Source organism: Hypomesus transpacificus, unplaced genomic scaffold (genome assembly GCF_021917145.1).
Source record: "Hypomesus transpacificus isolate Combined female unplaced genomic scaffold, fHypTra1 scaffold_195, whole genome shotgun sequence".
NCBI classification, from domain to species: domain Eukaryota; kingdom Metazoa; phylum Chordata; class Actinopteri; order Osmeriformes; family Osmeridae; genus Hypomesus; species Hypomesus transpacificus.
This window is the reverse complement of record NW_025813740.1, coordinates 241254-265167: the sequence shown is the minus strand read 5'-3', so window position 1 is coordinate 265167 and position 23914 is coordinate 241254. Positions and strand designations below refer to the sequence as shown.

Genomic DNA, 23914 nt, shown 5'->3' with positions numbered 1-23914 from the left:
AAAACAACTCCTACTGTAATATTTTCTATAAACAAAGCCCTCGATGAGGGGGTTCGATATCTGGTGACACTAGCATGCTGTGAAGGAGCAGTCCAGCTAAGCTAGGCTAGGCTAGGCTATCGTCCAAACCATCACAACACATGCTGAGATGTACACATTTAGCTTTGTCTAGCACACAACCACAGATAGCAGATGGGAAATGGGGATGGAGGACCATGAAGCTAACGCTAATGCTAACGCTAATGCTAACCAACACACTAACAGACTAGCATGCTAACCCTCCAGCTAAGCATGTAGGGCTGAGGGCTGCCCAGTGGGACACCCTCCCACGAGGTCATCTGGCTCGCTAGGTCCTGAATGAGTGAACAACAATGATGCAGATAGTGACGTTTAAGAGCATATTATGTATTTATACTGATTGCTAAGCATACGCTACTCTTTATTGCTGAGATACATCCTTGTTCCAGTCCGGGCTGGGTCGACATGCAGGCAGGGAGAGGAGAAAGCTGGGGAGAGGAACAGACAGGGGCCTGGGGAGAGGAGCAGACAGCGGGGCCTGGGGAGAGGAGCAGACAGCGGGGCCTGGGGAGAGGAGCAGACAGCGGGGCCTGGGGAGAGGAGCAGACAGGGGGGCCTGGGGAGAGGAGCAGACAGGGGCCTGGGGAGAGGAGCAGACAGGGGGGCCTGGGGAGAGGAGCAGACAGGGGGGCCTGGGGAGAGGAGCAGACAGCGGGGCCTGGGGAGAGGAGCAGACAGGGGCCTGGGGAGAGGAGCAGACAGGGGCCTGGGGAGAGGGCAGGGTGAGGGTAGGGGTGCAGTTTGAAGGGCACAACCTGACCTGTTGGCTTTGGGCACGCCAGTCCATGCTAACTGCAAGCTGTATTGGAGATTAGGTAGTATACTGAGAAGTGTGTGAGTGTGTGTGAGTGTGTGTGTGCTGGGGTCAATATGCTGAGCAGTGGACCAACGGCCTCAACCTGTTTATTTCTAGCCCCCATTTCTTTGAAGAGAGAAAAGCCGACCACACAAAAACACGAGTCTGAACAGGGAACCAAAACAGCAAGAACAGGATTGGACACTGTCTGGGCCCCCCCTGGGCCCCCCGAACACCCCACAAGACTCCATCCCTCTTCCCCTCTTCTCTTTTGTGATCCTCTTCATAGTCTCCTCTCGCAGCTATGCTCTCCACATGAGCGTGTTGCAAAGTCTATAGTATAAGTCTATAGTATGCTATTTCTTTCAAACATGCGGTTTGTGAATTGAAATCTCAAGCTAACGACTACTTGGCTTCTGCGTTTTTTTGAGTGTTTATCTGAATTTGTTTCTGTTCTTCCTTTTCTGCTGCTACGTTTTCTTGCTGGTTTTGTCCAGTGGAGAGGCGACCGTGGCGGCCGAGGCTTTCTGGGCCTCCGGCCTCTTATTGGAGGCCGGGGCGGCGCTCGAAGGCTGTGGGGCTGTCCCCGGCCTCAGGGGGGCAGGGGAAGAGGCGGTGGCAGTCTCCCTGCCCCCCCCGGGGGGCCCCTGCCCCCCCATGGAGCCCTCTCGGGGCTGGGGGGGGGCGCCTTTGGGAGTGGAGGATCTCCTCGGGGGGGGGGGGAGGGGGCCGGCTCAGCTTTCAGCCTGGTGGGAGAGTCTGTGAGGCGGGCCGGGGGCGGAGGCTGGGGGACTTTAAAGGGGAAGGAGGCGGGGGCAGCGAGGGGGGAGGCGGGTGAGACGTGGGAGCCGGGGAGGGTGAGCTTGACGGGGCCCAGGACGCTCTTGGTGACTGTGGAGAGCTGGGAGTCTGCCTGGACTGCTCCGCTTACGGGGGCGGGGCTGGGGGCGGGGCTGGGGGCGGGGCTGGGGGAGGAGGACGCGGCGGCGGCAACAGCTGCGGCTGCTTGTCTCCGGTTGTCCGCTTCCTTCTTCTCCTTGGTGATGCCTGCGGAGGAGGAGGGGGTCAGGGCCTCGCTGCTGTCGGAGGGCCCCGCCGTAGGGCTGGCTCTGGGGCTGTCCTCGGCCCGCGCCCCTCGGGGGCTCCGCCTGTCCTGGGGAGAGGCCGGCCTCAGGGGCTCCTTGGCCACGGAGATGAAGGCGCTGCCGGGCGTGGCGAAGGTGCTACTTGGGGGGGTCTGGGAGGGCTTGGGCCTGGGGAGCAGGTCGGCAGTCTTCCCCTCACGTCTTCCAGGGTCGTCGGAGCTGTCGTTCCGCCCTCCCAGGGAAGGGGCGCTCTGGGCGGGCTTGGGCTCGGGGAGTCTGCCCCCCGTGGAGGAGGGCAGGGTGGGCGTGGCTCTGCTGGGCTGGGGACAGGAGGGGTGTATGAGCGTGGTGGAGAGGGCCGGGGACGGGGAGAGGCAGAGGGAGGGCAGGGTGCCCCCGGGGCCCATGCGGGGGGCGGTCGCCATGACGCCGGCGGGTCGGAGCAGCGGGGGGACGAAGGCCGACCCCCGGCGTCCGTCCTGGCTGTCCTCGGAGCCCTCGTCCGTCTCGTCCTCGGACGAGTCCACCTCGTGGATGGCGTCCTGCTTCTGGAGAGACTCCCTGCGGTCGGCGCGGTCCTGCCGGATGGCCGACAGCTTGTCCTTCAGCTTGCTCTTCCCAGGGGCCAGGCCCAGGGACCCGGCCACCGGGGCCCCCTCGCCCTCCTGACGGCCCAGCTTGCGGGAGGAGGAGGAGGGGTGTTTGTGTAGGCTGCCCTTCTCCACGGGGGCCCCGCGGCCCCCCAGGGCCAGGCCCTCGCCGGCACACTCCTGCAGGCTCTGCAGGCTGGGGTCTCTCTGCAGCATCTCCTTCTTGAACTCGGCGTGGGACACGTCCAGGCTGTGCTTGCGCCCCCCCGGCGGCGCCGCGGGGAGCTTCTTGTCGCCCGCGGAGGCGGACGGCGAGGGCGAGGAGGAAGAGGAGGAGAGGGAGGAGGCCAGCTTCTCGGCCGACTGCACCCGCTTGAGGAGGGGAGAGCGAGGCGGCTCCACGCTTTTGGGCCGGGAGATCTGTCGGACCAGGGGGGGGGAGGAGTGAAGCTTGACGGGGAAGGCCTGGGAGTGACCGGGGAGGGGGGAGGGCGAGCGCTGGGGGGAGGTGGACTGGGGGGTGGGGGAGGGCGTGCGGGCCAAGGGGGAGAGGGGGATGTTGCCGGCGGACTTGCGACGCGGGGAGCGGTACTGGCGCTGCAGCTTGGGGGCCAGGCCGTGCAGGGAGCTGGGCCGGATGTGGCCGGAGCTGGCTGGGGAGTTCGGAACGCTGGAGCTGGGGGAACTGCTCTGGGACGAGTTCCCTCCCACTGAGAACACAAACACACACACAGGCACAGTTACATCTCTACAAATCTGACCTGTTAGCTATTCATCTATTATTTCAACTGCATGCGGAGGAAACAAACATTGGTACAAAACTGAGTGTGTGTATGTGTGTGTACCGGAATGTGCTGACTCGGGGGTGCAGCGGTAGCTCTGTGTCGGGGAGCGGGGGGACAGGTTGTGAGTGGGCGAGCCAGGCCCGCTCTCCCCTGAGGACAGAGAGCGGTTGAGGGAGGAGAGAGAGCGACTGGTGTGCAGCAGAGACGCCTGCTTGGTGATCTTCCTGAACAACGAGTTCCTCTTCTTGCTGCTGCTACTGCTGCAACACACACACACAGTTTGTGAGTTTCAATAACACTTATGGTCACAGAAGTGAAGCCTTGAGTGAAGATTGTGCCTAAGACTTTAGCACAGCGCTGTGTGAGTCAGGTGGCTGAGCGGTTAGGGAATCGGGCTAGTAATCAGAAGGTTGCCGGTTTGATTCCCAGCTGTGCAAAAATGACGTAGTGTCCTTGGGCAAGGCACTTCACCCTACTTGCCTCGGGGAAGAATGTCCCTGTGCTTACTGTAAGTCGCTCTGGATAAGAGCGTCTGCTAAATGATTAAATGTGATGTAAATGTAAACCCAGCGCTGTGTAACCTTCCTGATCCAGTACTACCTAGGTTAGGGATGGTTAGGGTTACCTGTCCTGTCCCTCTTTGGTCTTGGTCTTCTTGTTGCGGCGCGCCATCTTGGATTTGGAGCTGGTCTTGCGTGCTGGACCCACCTTGATGGACGTGTTCTCAAAAGGCGTGGCAGAGATAGACACCTTGCCTCCACTCTGGGGGTTGACGGGAAGAAGAAATAAGTGTTTGTGTGTGTGTGTGTAGAAGTATAAGTGTGTGTGTGCATATACCAGTTGAGAAACACTGTTCTAAAAAGTTTATTAATATTTTTTACTAGAAACTTTTTGGGTTGTGTTGCGTAAAAATCGTATTTTTTTTTTCCAAGGTAAAAATAATATTTTCAACAAAAAGGTTTTCCCCACAAAAGTTGACATCATTGATGAGTACTCTACTGTACTCTGCTTTCAAGCACTTCAACTTTTACCAGAGTCTTTTCTCACACTCTTAAACATGAGTATCTGTACTTCTATTTGAGTGAAGGATGTGTGTGCTTGCGCAATCTCTGAGTGTGTGAGTGTGTTTGTGAGTGTGTGTGTTTGAGAGAGAGAGTGTGTGTGAGTGTGTGTGTGAGAGAGTGTGTGTGTGAGAAAGAGAGAGTGTGTGTACCTTGAGGATGAGCTCCACCACCTCAGTGTGCACCAGGCCGTGGACCGGTTCTCCGTTGACATGGGTGATGAGGTCACCTTCTCTCAGCCCTGCCTCATGGGCTGGACCCCCCTCCTCTAAGTGCTGGGGGGGGGGGGGGGGGAGAGTGAAGGGGTGGGGAGAGAGAGATGGACAGAGAAAGAGAGAGTGAGATGGGAGAAGTTACTTAAAAATGTTGGAAAAACACCTGAAAAACAACAACTTTAGTACTTCCTGCTTGTTCAATGCTGCCCCCCTGTCACCATGTGACACACACATCCCCTTCACCCAGATCATGTGACACACACACATCCCCTTCACCCAGACCATGTGACACACACGCTTCCCTACTCACCCAGACCATGTGACACACACGCTTCCCTACTCACCCAGACCATGTGACACACACGCTTCCCTACTCACCCAGACCATGTGACACACACGCTTCCCTACTCACCCAGACCATGTGACACACACGCTTCCCTACTCACCCAGACCATGTGACACACACGCTTCCCTACTCACCCAGACCATGTGACACACACGCTTCCCTACTCACCCAGACCATGTGACACACACGACCATGTGACACACACGCTTCCCTACTCACCCAGACCATGTGACACACACGCTTCCCTACTCACCCAGACCATGTGACACACACGCTTCCCTACTCACCCAGACCATGTGACACACACGCTTCCCTACTCACCCAGACCATGTGACACACACGCTTCCCTACTCACCCAGACCATGTGACACACACGCTTCCCTACTCACCCAGACCATGTGACACACACGCTTCCCTACTCACCCAGACCATGTGACACACACGCTTCCCTACTCACCCTGACCATGTGACACACACGCTTCCCTACTCACCCAGACCATGTGACACACACGCTTCCCTACTCACCCAGACCATGTGACACACACGCTTCCCTACTCACCCAGACCATGTGACACACACGCTTCCCTACTCACCCAGACCATGTGACACACACCCTTCCCTACTCACCCAGACCATGTGACACACACGCTTCCCTACTCACCCAGACCATGTGACACACACGCTTCCCTACTCACCCAGACCATGTGACACACACGCTTCCCTACTCACCCAGACCATGTGACACACACGCTTCCCTACTCACCCAGACCATGTGACACACACGCTTCCCTACTCACCCAGACCATGTGACACACACGCTTCCCTACTCACCCAGACCATGTGACACACACGCTTCCCTACTCACCCAGACCATGTGACACACACGCTTCCCTACTCACCCAGACCATGTGACACACACGCTTCCCTACTCACCCAGACCATGTGACACACACGCTTCCCTACTCACCCAGACCATGTGACACACACGCTTCCCTACTCACCCAGACCATGTGACACACACCCTTCCCTACTCACCCAGACCATGTGACACACACCCTTCCCTACTCACCCAGACCATGTGACACACACCCTTCCCTACTCACCCAGACCATGTGACACACACCCTTCCCTACTCACCCAGACCATGTGACACACACGCTTCCCTACTCACCCAGACCATGTGACACACACCCTTCCCTACTCACCCAGACCATGTGACACACACCCTTCCCTACTCACCCAGACCATGTGACACACACCCTTCCCTACTCACCCAGACCATGTGACACACACGCTTCCCTACTCACCCAGACCATGTGACACACACCCTTCCCTACTCACCCAGACCATGTGACACACACGCTTCCCTACTCACCCAGACCATGTGACACACACCCTTCCCTACTCACCCAGACCATGTGACACACACGCTTCCCTACTCACCCAGACCATGTGACACACACCCTTCCCTACTCACCCAGACCATGTGACACACACGCTTCCCTACTCACCCAGACCATGTGACACACACGCTTCCCTACTCACCCAGACCATGTGACACACACGCTTCCCTACTCACCCTGACCATGTGACACACACGCTTCCCTACTCACCCAGACCATGTGACACACACGCTTCCCTACTCACCCAGACCATGTGACACACACGCTTCCCTACTCACCCAGACCATGTGACACACACGCTTCCCTACTCACCCAGACCATGTGACACACACCCTTCCCTACTCACCCAGACCATGTGACACACACGCTTCCCTACTCACCCAGACCATGTGACACACACGCTTCCCTACTCACCCAGACCATGTGACACACACGCTTCCCTACTCACCCAGACCATGTGACACACACGCTTCCCTACTCACCCAGACCATGTGACACACACGCTTCCCTACTCACCCAGACAATGTGACACACACGCTTCCCTACTCACCCAGACCATGTGACACACACGCTTCCCTACTCACCCAGACCATGTGACACACACCCTTCCCTACTCACCCAGACCATGTGACACACACGCTTCCCTACTCACCCAGACCATGTGACACACACGCTTCCCTACTCACCCAGACCATGTGACACACACCCTTCCCTACTCACCCAGACCATGTGACACACACCCTTCCCTACTCACCCAGACCATGTGACACACACCCTTCCCTACTCACCCAGACCATGTGACACACACCCTTCCCTACTCACCCAGACCATGTGACACACACCCTTCCCTACTCACCCAGACCATGTGACACACACGCTTCCCTACTCACCCAGACCATGTGACACACACCCTTCCCTACTCACCCAGACCATGTGACACACACCCTTCCCTACTCACCCAGACCATGTGACACACACGCTTCCCTACTCACCCAGACCATGTGACACACACCCTTCCCTACTACTCACCCAGACCATGTGACACACACCCTTCCCTACTCACCCAGACCATGTGACACACACCCTTCCCTACTCACCCAGACCATGTGATACACACCCTTCCCTACTCACCCAGACCATGTGACACACACGCTTCCCTACTCACCCAGACCATGTGACACACACGCTTCCCTACTCACCCAGACCATGTGACACACACGCTTCCCTACTCACCCAGACCATGTGACACACACCCTTCCCTACTCACCCAGACCATGTGACACACACCCTTCCCTACTCACCCAGACCATGTGACACACACCCTTCCCTACTCACCCAGACCATGTGACACACACGCTTCCCTACTCACCCAGACCATGTGACACACACCCTTCCCTACTCACCCAGACCATGTGACACACACCCTTCCCTACTCACCCAGACCATGTGACACACACCCTTCCCTACTCACCCAGACCATACTCACCCAGACCATGTGACACACACCCTTCCCTACTCACCCAGACCATGTGACACACACCCTTCCCTACTCACCCAGACCATGTGACACACACGCTTCCCTACTCACCCAGACCATGTGACACACACCCTTCCCTACTCACCCAGACCATGTGACACACACCCTTCCCTACTCACCCAGACCATGTGACACACACCCTTCCCTACTCACCCAGACCATGTGACACACACGCTTCCCTACTCACCCAGACCATGTGACACACACCCTTCCCTACTCACCCAGACCATGTGACACACACCCTTCCCTACTCACCCAGACCATGTGACACACACCCTTCCCTACTCACCCAGACCATGTGACACACACCCTTCCCTACTCACCCAGACCATGTGACACACACCCTTCCCTACTCACCCAGACCATGTGACACACACCCTTCCCTACTCACCCAGACCATGTGACACACACCCTTCCCTACTCACCCAGACCATGTGACACACACCCTTCCCTACTCACCCAGACCATGTGACACACACCCTTCCCTACTCACCCAGACCATGTGACACACACCCTTCCCTACTCACCCAGACCATGTGACACACACCCTTCCCTACTCACCCAGACCATGTGACACACACCCTTCCCTACTCACCCAGACCATGTGACACACACCCTTCCCTACTCACCCAGACCATGTGACACACACCCTTCCCTACTCACCCAGACCATGTGACACACACCCTTCCCTACTCACCCAGACCATGTGACACACACGCTTCCCTACTCACCCAGACCATGTGACACACACGCTTCCCTACTCACCCAGACCATGTGACACACACGCTTCCCTACTCACCCAGACCATGTGACACACACCCTTCCCTACTCACCCAGACCATGTGACACACACGCTTCCCTACTCACCCAGACCATGTGACACACACGCTTCCCTACTCACCCAGACCATGTGACACACACCCTTCCCTACTCACCCAGACCATGTGACACACACCCTTCCCTACTCACCCAGACCATGTGGTACACACCCTTCCCTACTCACCCAGACCATGTGACACACACCCTTCCCTACTCACCCAGACCATGTGACACACACCCTTCCCTACTCACCCAGACCATGTGACACACACCCTTCCCTACTCACCCAGACCATGTGACACACACCCTTCCCTACTCACCCAGACCATGTGACACACACCCTTCCCTACTCACCCAGACCATGTGACACACACGCTTCCCTACTCACCCAGACCATGTGACACACACCCTTCCCTACTCACCCAGACCATGTGACACACACCCTTCCCTACTCACCCAGACCATGTGGTACACACCCTTCCCTACTCACCCAGACCATGTGACACACACCCTTCCCTACTCACCCAGACCATGTGACACACACCCTTCCCTACTCACCCAGACCATGTGACACACACCCTTCCCTACTCACCCAGACCATGTGACACACACCCTTCCCTACTCACCCAGACCATGTGACACACACCCTTCCCTACTCACCCAGACCATGTGACACACACCCTTCCCTACTCACCCAGACCATGTGACACACACCCTTCCCTACTCACCCAGACCATGTGACACACACCCTTCCCTACTCACCCAGACCATGTGACACACACCCTTCCCTACTCACCCAGACCATGTGACACACACCCTTCCCTACTCACCCAGACCATGTGACACACACCCTTCCCTACTCACCCAGACCATGTGACACACACCCTTCCCTACTCACCCAGACCATGTGACACACACCCTTCCCTACTCACCCAGACCATGTGACACACACCCTTCCCTACTCACCCAGACCATGTGACACACACCCTTCCCTACTCACCCAGACCATGTGACACACACGCTTCCCTACTCACCCAGACCATGTGACACACACGCTTCCCTACTCACCCAGACCATGTGACACACACGCTTCCCTACTCACCCAGACCATGTGACACACACCCTTCCCTACTCACCCAGACCATGTGACACACACCCTTCCCTACTCACCCAGACCATGTGACACACACCCTTCCCTACTCACCCAGACCATGTGACACACACCCTTCCCTACTCACCCAGACCATGTGACACACACCCTTCCCTACTCACCCAGACCATGTGACACACACGCTTCCCTACTCACCCAGACCATGTGACACACACCCTTCCCTACTCACCCAGACCATGTGACACACACCCTTCCCTACTCACCCAGACCATGTGACACACACCCTTCCCTACTCACCCAGACCATGTGACACACACCCTTCCCTACTCACCCAGACCATGTGATACACACCCTTCCCTACTCACCCAGACCATGTGACACACACGCTTCCCTACTCACCCAGACCATGTGACACACACCCTTCCCTACTCACCCAGACCATGTGACACACACCCTTCCCTACTCACCCAGACCATGTGACACACACCCTTCCCTACTCACCCAGACCATGTGACACACACCCTTCCCTACTCACCCAGACCATGTGACACACACCCTTCCCTACTCACCCAGACCATGTGGTACACAGAGTAGACGTCACTGTCTCCCATGTACACTCTGATGGCTCTGAGGGTGAAGCCGTACTTCTTGCCCGCCCGGTGGATGGTGATGGGCTTGGTGACGGCCGGGGACAAGTCCCTGCTGGGGGACGAGTCACGCGACGAGGGATTGGAGGAGAGGGAGTGGGGAGACATGGGGCTGGCCAATGGGGAGGCTCCGTGGTGGTCTACGGACAGCACGGGGGGGAAGGGGGGGTTTAGTCTCGTTGATGATGTAGCCTGTTGTGTCTACACACACACAGGTTGAGCACCAAAGACCACACACACACACAGAGTCCTGGAGTACGTACCAGCGGGGATCATGAGGGACAGGGTGGTGGCGGAGGCCGACTTGATGACCTTGTTGAGGGGTCTGGAAGGCGGGTGTTTGTCGGCGTCGCCCGACAGCAGGCGGTGGCGAGCGCGGCGAGCCGCCAGGTCACTGATGGCCCTGGGGGTGGAGGAGACCTCGTCCTGCCCAGAGCCCGCACGCTCCCACACGTCCCCAGTACTACCAGCTGGAGGGAGGGACAGGGAGAGAGACAGAGAGAGAGAGAGAGGGAGAGAGGAAGAGAGAGAGAGAGAGAGAGAGAGGGAGAGAGGGAGGGAGAGAGACAGAGAGAGAGAGAGAGGGAGAGAGGAAGAGAGAGAGAGAGAGAGAGAGAGGGAGAGAGGGAGGGAGAGAGACAGAGAGAGAGAGAGAGGGAGAGAGGGAGAGAGAGGAGATGGAGAGAGAGAAGGAGATGGGGAGAGAGAAGGAGAAAGAGCGAGAGAGGAGATGGAGGTAGAGGGAAAAATGTGTTTATACTGTATAAAAACAAATACTTTTTTTTTTTTTGCCATGTCACCATCCAACCTAGTGGCTCAGTAACCCAGTCATGTAAACAGCCATAACCCAGTAGGATCCCTGTGCTCACGTGTGAGAGTGGTTCTGCTGAGCTGGGAGGAGGAGGACCCTGGGGTGGGAGACTGCTCCAGCTTCAGCTTTCTCTCCAGGGGCAGCTCTGGGATGGACAGAGGTAGGTCCTCGGAGCGGGGTCCCCTGACGGAGCCCTTCCTGGCCCCCCCGGGGGCCCCGGCGCCCCCTTCCTCCTCGGAGGAGATGGCGAAGCGAGGCATCTCGATGATGGCAGAGCAGCAGCGCCGCCGCACCGTCAGGGGGGGGCTGGAGTCACTCTCTGTGTGGGACGACTCGGACACGGAAAGGCGCTTACGCAGGCTGAGGGCACACACACACACACACATAGGGAAAGGACAAAAATAGGTTACTTACTGTGTTTGTGGAAAAAATGCTTTTTATAAATTTTCAACAAAACGATATGAAGGAGAGAGAAAGAGAGAGAGAGAAAGAGAGAGAGAGAAAGAAAGAGAGTGAAAGAGAGAGCATGTTCAGAGCTGGGGGGTGTGGAGGAGGGGAGGGAGAGCCGGGGGGACCACACTCACATCTCGGGGGAGCCCACCAGCCAGGAGCGGTCTCTGGCCTTGAGCCCGCTCAGACTGTCGATGCGCTCGCCCCCCTCCTCACTCAGGCTGCGCTTGGTGGGCGGGGGGGTCCGCTTCTCCTCGTGGAGGGACAGACGCTCCATGCTGCTGTACACCTGGTGGAACGACACGCACACACACACACAGAGACACACACACACACAGAGACACACACACACACAGAGACACACACACACAGAGAGACACACATACGCAGAGAGACACACATACACAGAGAGACACACATACGCAGAGAGACACACATACGCAGAGAGACACACATACGCAGAGAGACACACATACACAGAGAGACACACATACGCAGAGAGACACACATACGCAGAGAGACACACACACACAAAGAGACACGTCATCATTTCAACTGTCTTACCTTACAAAGAAAACTCTTTTGTTAGGTGTGTGTTTTTATTGGTGTGTGTGTGTCTCTGTGTGTGTGTGTGTGTGTGTAGGCCTGGCACCCACCTTGCTGAATCGGGGCGAGCAGGAGGAGAACTGCCTGATCTCCATGTGTTCATCATCATTAGTGTCGTCCTCATCTTCAGAGTCCACATGGTGGTACCTGTCTGAGCGAGCTGCAGGGAGGAGAGGGGGGTTAGGGGACACACAGTAGACAGGACAGTAGACTGCAGCAGAGTAGAGGACAGCAGACTACAGTAGACTACAAGACAGTAGACTGCAGCAGAGTAGAGCAGACTACAGTAGACTACAGGACAGTAGACTGCAGCAGAGTAGAGCAGACTACAGTAGACTACAGGACAGTAGAGTACAGCAGAGTAGAGGACAGCAGTAGACTACAGGACAGTAGAGGACAGCAGACTACAGTAGACTACAGGACAGTAGAGTACAGCAGAGTAGAGGACAGCAGAGTACAGTACAGTACAGTAGAGGAGGGTGCACCAGAGTACAGCAGAGTACAGTACAGTACAGTACAGTAGAGGAGGGTGCACCAGAGTACAGCAGAGTACAGTACAGTACAGTAGAGGAGGGTGCAGCAGAGTACAGCAGAGTACAGTACAGTACAGTACAGTACAGCAGAGTACAGCAGAGTACAGCAGAGTACAGTACAGTACAGTACAGTACAGCAGACTACAGCAGAGTACAGCAGAGTACAGTACAGTACAGTACAGCAGAGTACAGCAGAGTACAGCAGACTACAGCAGAGTACAGTAGAGGAGGGTGTGTACTGACTACAGCAGAGTACAGTACAGTACAGTACAGTACAGTAGAGGAGGGTGCACCAGAGGACAGCAGAGTACAGTACAGTACAGTACAGCAGAGTACAGCAGACTACAGCAGAGTACAGTACAGTAGAGGAGGGTGTGTACTGACTACAGCAGACTACAGTACAGTACAGTAGAGGAGGGTGTGTACTGACTACAGCAGAGTACAGTACAGTACAGTACAGTAGAGGAGGGTGTGTACTGACTACACCAGAGTACAGTACAGTACAGTACAGCAGAGTACAGTAGAGGAGGGTGTGTACTGACTACAGCAGACTACAGTACAGTACAGTACAGTAGAGGAGGGTGTGTACTGACTACAGCAGACTACAGCAGACTACAGTACAGTACAGTAGAGGAGGGTGTGTACTGACTACAGCAGACTACAGTACAGTACAGTACAGTACAGTAGAGGAGGGTGTGTACTGACTACAGCAGACTACAGCAGAGTACAGTACAGTACAGTAGAGGAGGGTGTGTACTGACTACAGCAGACTACAGAAGAGTACAGTACAGTACAGTAGAGGAGGGTGTGTACTGACTACAGCAGACTACAGCAGAGTACAGTACAGTAGAGGAGGGTGTGTACTGACTACAGTACAGTACAGTACAGTACAGTACAGTAGAGGAGGGTGTGTACTGACTACAGTACAGTACAGTACAGTACAGTACAGTACAGTACAGTAGAGGAGGGTGTGTACTGACTACAGTACAGTACAGTACAGTAGAGGAGGGTGTGTACTGACTACAGCAGAGTACAGTACAGTACAGTACAGTACAGTAGAGGAGGGTGTGTACTGACTACAGTACAGTACAGTACAGTACAGTAGGAGGGTGTGTACTGACTACAGTACAGTACAGTAGAGGAGGGTGTGTACTGACTACAGTACAGTACAGTACAGTAGAGGAGGGTGTGTACTGACTACAGCAGAGTACAGTACAGTACAGTACAGTAGAGGAGGGTGTGTACTGACTACAGTACAGTACAGTACAGTAGAGGAGGGTGTGTACTGACTACAGTACAGTACAGTACAGTAGAGGAGGGTGTGTACTGACTGTCAAAGTAGCTGGTGTCGTCCTCAGACTCCAGCTGAGGGATGAACTCGGCCTTCTGCCTCAGCAGAGAGTTCCAGTCCAGGTCTGTGAAGAAGCCATGCTGCTTCACCTCAAAGGCACTCCCTGGAGGAGAGAGAGAGGAGGGGGGACACAGGGAGGGAGAGAGAGGGGAGGGAGAGACAGAGGGGAGGGAGAGAGGGGGGAGGCAGAGAGAGGGGAAAGGTGGGGGTGAAAGTAAAAGAGAGAAAGAGGGTAAGAGAGTGTGTCTTAGCATCTTCCTATAGAACAGCCAGTCTGCCATTTTCTCCCAGACCAGCCCCCCCAGCCCAGCCCCTCCAGCCCAGCCTGTCCAGCCCCTCCAGCCCAGCCTCCCCAGCCCCTCCAGCCCAGCCTGTCCAGCCCCTCCAGCCCAGCCTGTCCAGCCCCTCCAGCCCAGCCTCCCCAGCCCCTCCAGCCCAGCCTGTCCAGCCCCTCCAGCCCAGCCCCTCCAGCCCAGCCCCTCCAGCCCAGCCTGTCCAGCGCCTCCAGCCCAGCCCCTCCAGCCCAGCCTCCCCAGCCCCTCCAGCCCAGCCTGTCCAGCCCCTCCAGCCCAGCCTGTCCAGGCCCTCCAGCCCAGCCTGTCCAGCCCAGCCCCTCCAGCCCCTCCAGCCCAGCCTGTCCAGCCCAGCCCCTCCAGCCCCTCCAGCCCAGCCTGTTCAGCCCCTCCAGCCCCTCCAGCCCAGCCCCTCCAGCCTGTCCAGCCCCTCCAGCCTGTCCAGCCCCTCCAGCCCAGCCTGTCCAGCCCCTCCAGCCCAGCCTGTCCAGCCCCTCCAGCCCAGCCCAGCCCCTCCAGCCCAGCCTGTCCAGCCCCTCCAGCCCAGCCCCTCCATCCCCTCCAGCCCAGCCTGTCCAGCCCCTCCAGCCCCTCCAGCCCAGCCTGTCCAGCCCCTCCAGCCCAGCCTGTCCAGCCCCTCCAGACCAGCCCCTCCAGCCCAGCCCCTCCAGCCCAGCCTGTCCAGCCCCTCCAGCCCAGCCTCCCCAGCCCCTCCAGCCCCTCCAGCCCAGCCCCTCCAGCCCAGCCTGTCCATGCTGCCGGTGATCTACCTGTTCCCAGTCTCTCCAGGGGGTTCTGTCTCAGCAGCTTGGAGATCAGATCCTGGGCTTCTATGGGGAGAGCCTCTTCCTCCTCCGGCCAGATGATGTCATCTAACACACACACACACACACACACACACACACACACACACGGTCACTAAAACGAATACTTTTTTACTTCAATTTGATAGGGCATGTTTGCAGTACAGTGCTACAGCCCAGTAGTGTGTGTGTGTGTGTGTGTGTGTGTGTGTGTGTGTGCGTGCATGCGCGTGTGTGAGTGTGTGTGTGTGTGTGAGCGTCCTGTACCCACCACTGATGACCTGTCCAAACAGCTCCTCGGTCGTGTCACCGAAGAAGGGGGCACAGCCCACCAGGAACTCATACAGGATGACCCCCATGGCCCACCAGTCCACCGGCTTCCCATAGCCCTGCCTCAGGATCACCTCCGGGGCGATGTACTCTGGGGTCCCACACACCTGGAGCACACACACACACAGTGAGGCTGAATAAAGAAATGTTCTCATGGAGACCAGCTAGGGTGTCCAGGTGTGTCTGTGTGTGTGTGTACCTGTTTGTCTCGGAACTCCCTGGTGTCCTTCTCGATGTGGCCCTCATACAGGTTGGTGGTCAGGCTCATCAGACCTATCTTGGACAGACCGAAGTCTGTCAGCTTGATGTGACCCATGGACGTGATGAGAAGACTGGAGGAGAGGGAGGGAGGAACAGATAGGGAGAGAGGGACAGACAGGGAGGAGAGGGGGACAGTGAGGAGAGGGGGACAGAGAGGGTGGAGGAGAGGGATGAGAGGAACATTATTGATTAATAAAAAATAGTAAAAGATAATCGGTTTTCCAGATTAAGAGAGAGAGAGAGAGAGAGAGAGAGAGAGATAGAGAGAGAGAGAGAGAGAGAGAGAGAGAAATAGAGAGAGAGTGTGTCGTACTTGTCAGGTTTCAGGTCCCGGTGCACGATGCCGTAGTTGTGCAGGTACTCCAGGGCCAGCACCGTCTCAGCAAAGTACAGCCGGGCCATGTCCACCGGGAGGGCCCCGATGTTCTTCAGCAGGGTGGCACAGTCACCGCCTGGCCAACACACACACACACACACACAGGTCAGGGTGTTAGGGTGGGTAAAGCCTGTCATGGGGTGTGAGTTGTACACTTGATCTGCTGTAGAATATGTTGTGCGTGTGAGAGACAGGGAGAGAGACAGAGAGAGAGACAGGGAGGGAGAGACAGACAGAGAGACAGACAGAGAGACAGACAGAGAGACAGACAGAGAGACAGGGAGAGAGACATAGAGAGAGACAGGGAGAGAGAGACAGACAGAGAGACAGACAGAGAGACAGACAGAGAGACAGACAGAGAGACAGAGAGAGAGACATAGAGAGAGACATAGAGAGAGACAGACAGAGAGACAGGGAGAGAGAGACAGACAGAGAGACAGGGAGAGAGACAGACAGAGAGACAGACAGAGAGACATAGAGAGAGACATAGAGAGAGACATAGAGAGAGACAGGGAGAGAGACAGACAGAGACAGACAGAGAGACAGACAGAGAGACAGACAGAGAGACAGAGAGAGAGAGAGAGAGAGAGAGAGAGAGACAGGGAGAGTGACAGAGAGAGAGAGAGACACAGAGAGACAGGGAGAGAGACAGACAGAGAGAGACAGAGAGAGAGACAGACAGAAAGACAGGGAGAGAGACAGAGAGAGAGAGAGACAGGGAGAGTGACAGAGAGAGAGAGAGACACACAGAGAGACAGGGAGAGAGACATAGAGAGACAGGGAGAGAGACATAGAGAGATACAGAGGGAGATAGAGAGAGAGACATAGAGACATGGAGAGAGAGAGACAGAGTGAGACAGAGAGGGAGACAGAAAGAGAGAGAGAGTCCTACCTTCCACGTACTCCATGACCATGCAGAGATGCCTGCGGGTCTCGAAGGAGCAGAACATGGAGACCACGAAGGGGTTCTCAGCGAAGGTGAGGATGTCCCTCTCCACGAAGGCCTGCTGGATCTGGTTCCTCAGGATCAGGTTCTGCTTGTTGATCTTCTTCATGGCGAAGCGCTGACGCGTCTCCTTGTGTCTCACCAGGAACACGGCCCTGCAGAAGAGGAGAAGAGGGAGGGGAAAGAGGAGAGAAATGAAGGTCAAATCGACGAGTCAAGACAGTTTTCTCCCCAAACCTAGCCTGCTAGCCTGGCTAACTGGTCCAGGTCACCTCCAGGCTGTGTGCTGGGCCTGCTAGCCTGGCTAGCTGATCCAGGATACCTCCAGGCTGAACGCTGGGCCTGCTAGCCTGGCTAGCTAACCTGGTCCAGGATACCTCCAGGCTGAACGCTGTGCCTGCTAGCCCGGCTAGCTAACCTGGTCCAGGTTGGGGCGTCTTACCCGTAGGCTCCATTGCTGATCAGCTTGATGTTCTCAAAGTCCTCCTCTCGGGGGGCCTTGGTCTGGGGGGCCGGGGGGGCCACGCGACTCTGCAACACAGCAGGACAGGCTTAGAACAAAGCACAGGCCCCTGAGGAGGGGATGGGGGGGGTGAGGAGGGTGGATGAGGGGCGGTGGTGTTGCGGACAGGGACTCACGTCAACAGAGTCGTCTGTCTCCGGGGTGTCAGGGTGGCCACTGTCATAGCTGCTCAGCTGGGAGATTTCTACAGAGAGAGAGAGAGACAAGGTCAGACACACATACAGACAGACTGTACACAGACCTGTCTGTAGAGGACAGACAGGTAGAGGACAGACATGTAGAGGACATTCAGACAGACAGGTAGAAGACAGTCAGGTAGAGGACATTCAGACAGACAGGTAGAGGACAGACAGGTAGAGGACAGACAGGTAGAGGACATTCAGACAGCCAGGTAGAGGACAGACAGGTAGAGGACAGTCAGACAGCCAGGTAGAGGACAGACAGGTAGAGGACAGACAGACAGGTGTGTGTGCATACCCTCCAGGGGGTCTCTGGTCAGGCCCAGCTGGCTGATGATGTAGCGGGGGATGTCAGTCTTGATGCCCTGGCCCTCCTTAGCGTGGCCCTCTGCTGCCTCCAGCAGGTGGTAGAACTCCTCAGGGTCAAACTCCTACACACACACACACACACACACACAGACACACACACACACACACGAACATCACACACACACACCAAGGCCCAAGGTCAGGTACAGCCACACTCCAGGAAACTGAGGTTGAGACAGAGGTATGTATAACCAGTGTGTATTACTTGATCCAAGTACATATTAGACTGTCAGTGTGTTCCTGTTTGTTAACCCAGCCACATAATAACTACTACATACAGGGGGAAAGGGTGTTGTGATAACGAAGTTAGAATCATCTAGAATAATACATTGTACACAGTAATGATGCTCAATCCTATGTACAGTATACTGAACTGTAGTGTGGAGGACTAGTCCTTTGTGTCCTCTGACAAAGACAGAGAACCACCTTCCCCTGCCCCCTCCTCTCTCCCCACCAGCTCTCCCCCTCCCCCTCCCCCTCTCCCTCTCCCTCTCCCTCTCCCTCTCTAACTCCCTCTCTCCCCCAGTCATTTCTTTATCTGTCTCCCTCCCAACCCCCTCTCCCCTTCAGCCATCCTTCTCTCTGTCTCTCCCACCACCCTCTCCCCCTTGCCAAGCTGTGTGTGCGACCATTTGTGAAAACCGGTGTGGTGTTGTCATGGCGTCGGCTGCATGTGATTAGTCAAAACTACAGATGTGAGCACAGGGGCAAGTTCTCACCAACCCACCCCTCCCTCCTTCCACCCTCATCCCTCCTTCCACAGACAGCTGAGGTGGAGGAATTCTCCCAGCTGCGTAGCTGTGGAGGTGGAGGGGGAAGGGGGGGTGATGGAGCACCCCCTGTCCCCCAGCTCCCCTCTCCATGGCTGGGCAGAGGGCAGGGGCGTGCTGGGGGTTGGTGGAGGGAGAGAGGGAGCGGGCTGGATGGATGAGAGAGGGAGCCCTGATGGAAAACACAAAAACCACGGCGATACCGGCTGGAAGGTGCCGATAACACACCACAAACTCGTGTGTGTGTGTGTGTGTGTGTGTGGGGGGGGTCTCACCAGACACTCCAGGAGCCGAGCAGGGCGGGCGATGACAATCATCAGCTTCTTCACCAGCTGGGTGACAAAGGTCACCTCCACACTCTCTGACCTCTCATGAGCCTGGACAGAGATCAGGACCACCAGAGAGAGAGGGAGGGAGAGAGAGGGAGGGAGAGAAAGAAGGAGAGAGACAAGGAGAGAGAGAGGGAGGGAGACAGAGAAAGAAGGAGAGAGACAAGGAGAGAGAGAGGGAGGGAGACAGAGAAAGAAGGAGAGAGACAAGGAGAGAGAGAGGGAGGGAGACAGAGAAAGAAGGAGAGAGACAAGGAGAGAGAGGGAGGAAGACAGAGAAAGAAGGAGAGAGAGAAGGAGAAAGACAGACAGTTAAGGTTACTAAATCCAGGTTGAGGTAGCTGACAGATAACAGGGGAACGTTGACCTCAAAGGAGTTTTCTGAGCGGGAAAAACAGGCTCCCGCTAACGTCAGAATACGATAAGGACCGAGGGAACAGGTATAGGTGGAGAGTCTACGATAAGGACCGAGGGAACAGTTAGAGGTGGAGAGTCTACGATAAGGACCGAGGGAACAGTTAGAGGTGGAGAGTCTACGATAAGGACCGAGGGAACAGTTAGAGGTGGAGAGTCTGTCTGCATTCCATTCCAGAGACTCCTGAGGGAGTCTAACGGAACTCCTCGGCTCCTCAGGGAAATTCACACGGCAAACAACCCCGCTGTAGGTTTAGACAGAGTCGTTTAGTCGAGGAACGCATCTCACTGAGGAGAGTGAGATGGAGAGACTAACACAACACACGGCGGGCACCGTGAGATGAGGGAGTGGGGTGACGAGGTGGGTGTGTGTGTGTGGGGTGTAAAACTCAGCGATCAGTCAGGACGACAGCGTAACAGAGAGGGAGGCCCAGTTAATAAACAAGGCAGGAGCTATGTGACTGCCAGCAGCTAATAGACACATCCTGCCAGTGACAGCCAGGCATGCCCTGGGGGCCCCAATCATTTAGAACAGTAATGAAACTCCAAAACGCGGGAGATTCAGAGGGGGGAAACCGGTGAATAATGGACAGTGGTGGGATGATCCTCCGTGCAAGCAGAAGCTAATTACGCCTGCCTGTGTGTGTGTGCCTATTTGTTTGTGTGTGGCTGCATATTAGAGCAGCACTATCAGTGAGACGGGGGCCTGACCGATAGTGCTGAGATGGGACTAACTCGACATCCCCCCCCCCCCCCCTTCACAGGTGACCGGGGTATTGGGGAGGGGGGTTCCTCCCCCCCCCCCCCCATCCTCCATCCCCATCCCTCCTCCAGGGGCCGGTTGTCATGGCGACGGGTCAGCGAGGGCCCGGGCTGGGGGCGCGAGGTGAGCAGGTCCCCCGCCAGGATTCTAATAGGGTCACGGCGAGGGGCGGGATGGGATGGAGGGGAAGGCAGGATGGGAGGGAGGGAGAGTGGAGGGGAGGAGGGCAGGATGGGATGGAGGGAGGAGGGAGGGCAGGATGGGAGGGAGGGCAGGATGGGAGGGAGGGAGAGTGGAGGGGAGGAGGGATGGAAGCAGGTCTGACTGAGGGGGTAAGGGCTAAAGGACAATAGGAGGAGAGAAGAATCTCCGGCGACCGCCTCACTCCCAAACACACATTTTCTCCTCTACCCTCCAGAAAATCATCCCATCTTCCCCACACCCTGCATCCCTGCTACAGTATCTAATACTTTCATGTCTGTGTCCTTTTCCAACTCAGTATGACAGCAAACACAATCATCCTCTAGCTCTAACACTTGCTGTTTTACAGAAACGAGCTAGTTAACTCAACAGAACAGCAACCGGCTAGTTAACAAAATAGTAACTAGCTAGTTAACTCAATAGAACAGTAACCAGCTAGTTAACTCAATAGAACAGTAACCAGCTAGTTACCTCAACAGAACAGTAACCAGCTAGTTAACTCAATAGAACAGTAACTAGCTAGTTAACTCAATAGAACAGTCACCAGCTAGTTATCTCAACAGAACAGTCACCAGCTAGTTAACTCAACAGAACAGCAAACAGCTAGTTAGTAACCTCGGTTAACTCAACTGTGAAGGTGGCGGGGCCGTCACACAGGTGAGACAGCGTGCTCCACTGCCTGGAGTCCGGAAGGTTCTGCAGAGAGTCCTCCTCCTGCAGCCTCCTCTGCCAGGACACATGCGACATGGTCCCACGATGAAAAACCAGGAACAAAAACGAAAACTAAACCGTCCTGGAACGCTTGTCCTCCACACGCCCCCCCCCCCCCCACCACCACCTGCCGCGCTCAGCAACACCTCGGCAACCCCCCTACGGCCAATTAGGGTCCTGGTGATGTCATCCTCGTCCAGGTTTCCTCGGCTCTCCTGGCGACGGCTGGCAGATATCGGTACGGAACACGCGTGTGCGTGTGATTCTCGCTGAAGGTTATATGCCCGACTCGATCTCCTAAGACACGCCAAGTACATTCTAACAGGCTTTAACACCAGCGCGGGACTGTTTAACCAGCCAATCGAAAACGCCAATACTCCCCCCCCCCCCTCCCTCACCCCTCCGTCTGGGTCCCTCCCCTCTGTCTACCCCACGCCCCTCCCCCCTGGTGACTGGGAGGCTCATCCGTCACCACGGCGACTGCTGGGGCGTGAAATTAAAATCAGGGAGGAGGGGAGAGGACCCCCCCCCCCCCCCCAGTGGAGGGTGGAGATGGGGCCAGTGGGAGCTGTAATGTCACAACCAGGAGCCCCTCCAGCTCTGTGACTGAGCTAATAGAGACGCCACCAGCCCACACACACACACCGTGATCCCACAGGAGGCTGTGAGGGTGTTGGAAGAACCGTAACCACGGACATTCCAGCCAAGCGTCACACCGCGGAACGTTAACACAGACATCAGCTGTCAGTGAGCTGACTAGCTGCTCACTGACAGAGACGAGGGAAAGAGTCCCATGTGGAGGGAGGGAGGGAGGGAAGGGGAGGGAGGGAGGGAGGGGGGGAGGGAGAGAGGGAGGGAGGGGGGGAGGGATGGACGGAGGGAGAGAGGGAGGGATGCTCAATGACTTTCTAATTGACTCAACGGGGTCAAACTACCTTCCTTGTCAGTATGACATCACGACCTGCTGACAAACCAAACCGCTGCTGGGAGATTTACCGGCACAGACTGATCAGTTAGCTGGAGTCGCTAAGTACGCTGGGAAGACGTTAGTGTAACCATGCATGAACACAGCCCCCAAACACAGTCTTCCAAACAATCACCTCCTCAACGATTACTGAATATGTTTTAATCTAATAAATGATTACTTAGGTTTTATAAAGTGAGATGGTAATCCTTTACGATTCCTCACTCCACAACACAGTTCTGTTTTGATTTGTGACATTAAAGCACATTTCACTCTGATATTAAAATATTGCCTAAACTCTATACCTATAACTCTATACCTCTCAGACATGAGTAACAGAGTGGGATACCTCTCAGACATGAGTAACAGAGTCAGGTACCTCTCAGACATGAGTAACAGAGTGGGGTACCTCTCAGACATGAGTAACAGAGTGGGGAGCACTCACATCCTGCAGCAGTTTCTCCAGGTTCTCCTGGAGCTCGTAGAAGTATCTGGAGGTGATGAGGCCGTGGCGGGACTTGTCCAGACAGTCCCTGGAGAGCTCCATCAGCTGGTGATGGATGAAGCTCAGCACGCCGTCCCCCAGGGGGGTCACCGTGTCGGGGGCCGCCGCAGACAGGAAGTCCGACAGACGCTCCTCCATCTGCGATGTGGCCTGGGGAGGGGGCGGAGAGAGGGGGCGGAGAGAAGGGGGCGGAGTCACACACACACACGTGAGAGAGCTCATGGTGGGACGAGCATGAGCTCATGCAGGCCTTGGGAGGACGTGGAGCTATGGAGGTGCACTAGACGTCTCTGGTGAGTGTGTGTGAGTGGACGTACCTTGGGGAAGCGCTCCTTGTAGACATGGTTCATCATGACGATCTCATGATCAAAAGATATAGGAGAGCGTCCCGGGCTGGAGGAGAGCACACACACACACACACGTATGAGCGGTCAGAAGATAGAAATTCACCGAGACGGAACGAGCAAACAGCGAGGTCTCGGTGTGATCTGGCCTACAAGTCCCAGGGTGCACCAGGGAACCCGTCTGCAGTCGAAGACAGCCTCTGGGGGCTCTCGGGTCGTCATAGAGACAAGACAACGGGAGACAGAGAGGTCACAGAGAGAGGTCACAGAAAGAGGTCACAGAGAGAGGTCACAGAGAGAGGTCACAGAGAGAGGTCACAGAGAGAGGTCACAGCCCATCTTATGAGTATGACAGCTCTCGCTATAAAAACCACACAGGGACATACACGGCTGACTGTTCGGGTCACATGACGAACACACACACACAGACAGACCCCTGAGGGCTAGTGGATGTTGCCAGTGGCTCCCAGGCGGGCTGCATGAAGCCTCCGTCTCCTGCAGGGTGAGGAGGTAAAGGTCACTCCTCTGGAGCCCTGGAGCCCAGACACACTCCACTGCCTGGGATCTGTCCTGCACTGTGGCCCTACAGCCCCATCCCTCCATCTCTCC

General features: G+C 56.2%; 1 protein-coding gene across 3 annotated transcripts; it reads right to left on the bottom strand.

Moving 5' to 3' along the window:
• Positions 1-735: 735 nt before the first annotated feature.
• mast2 (microtubule associated serine/threonine kinase 2) lies at positions 736-23908 on the bottom strand. Of its 3 annotated transcripts, none has more exons than XM_047052059.1 (22): positions 23279-23908; positions 22902-23111; positions 21412-21507; positions 19350-19451; positions 18234-18366; positions 17873-17940; positions 17676-17764; positions 17180-17388; positions 16225-16363; positions 15850-15982; positions 15592-15757; positions 15288-15389; positions 14205-14327; positions 12391-12500; positions 11869-12023; positions 11343-11644; positions 10737-10943; positions 10396-10613; positions 4548-4670; positions 3960-4096; positions 3395-3594; positions 736-3259 (listed from the first exon to the last, which is right to left on the bottom strand). In XM_047052059.1, the coding sequence occupies exons 1-22, from the start codon at positions 23312-23314 to the stop codon at positions 1467-1469; spliced, it is 4851 nt and encodes a 1616-aa protein (XP_046908015.1). In that variant the 5' UTR covers positions 23315-23908; the 3' UTR covers positions 736-1466. The 3 variants fall into 3 exon arrangements, with proteins under 3 accessions (XP_046908015.1, XP_046908016.1, XP_046908017.1); XM_047052060.1 differs by having other exon boundaries at positions 3395-3591; XM_047052061.1 differs by lacking the exon at positions 21412-21507.
• Between the last annotated feature and the right edge of the window lie 6 nt (positions 23909-23914).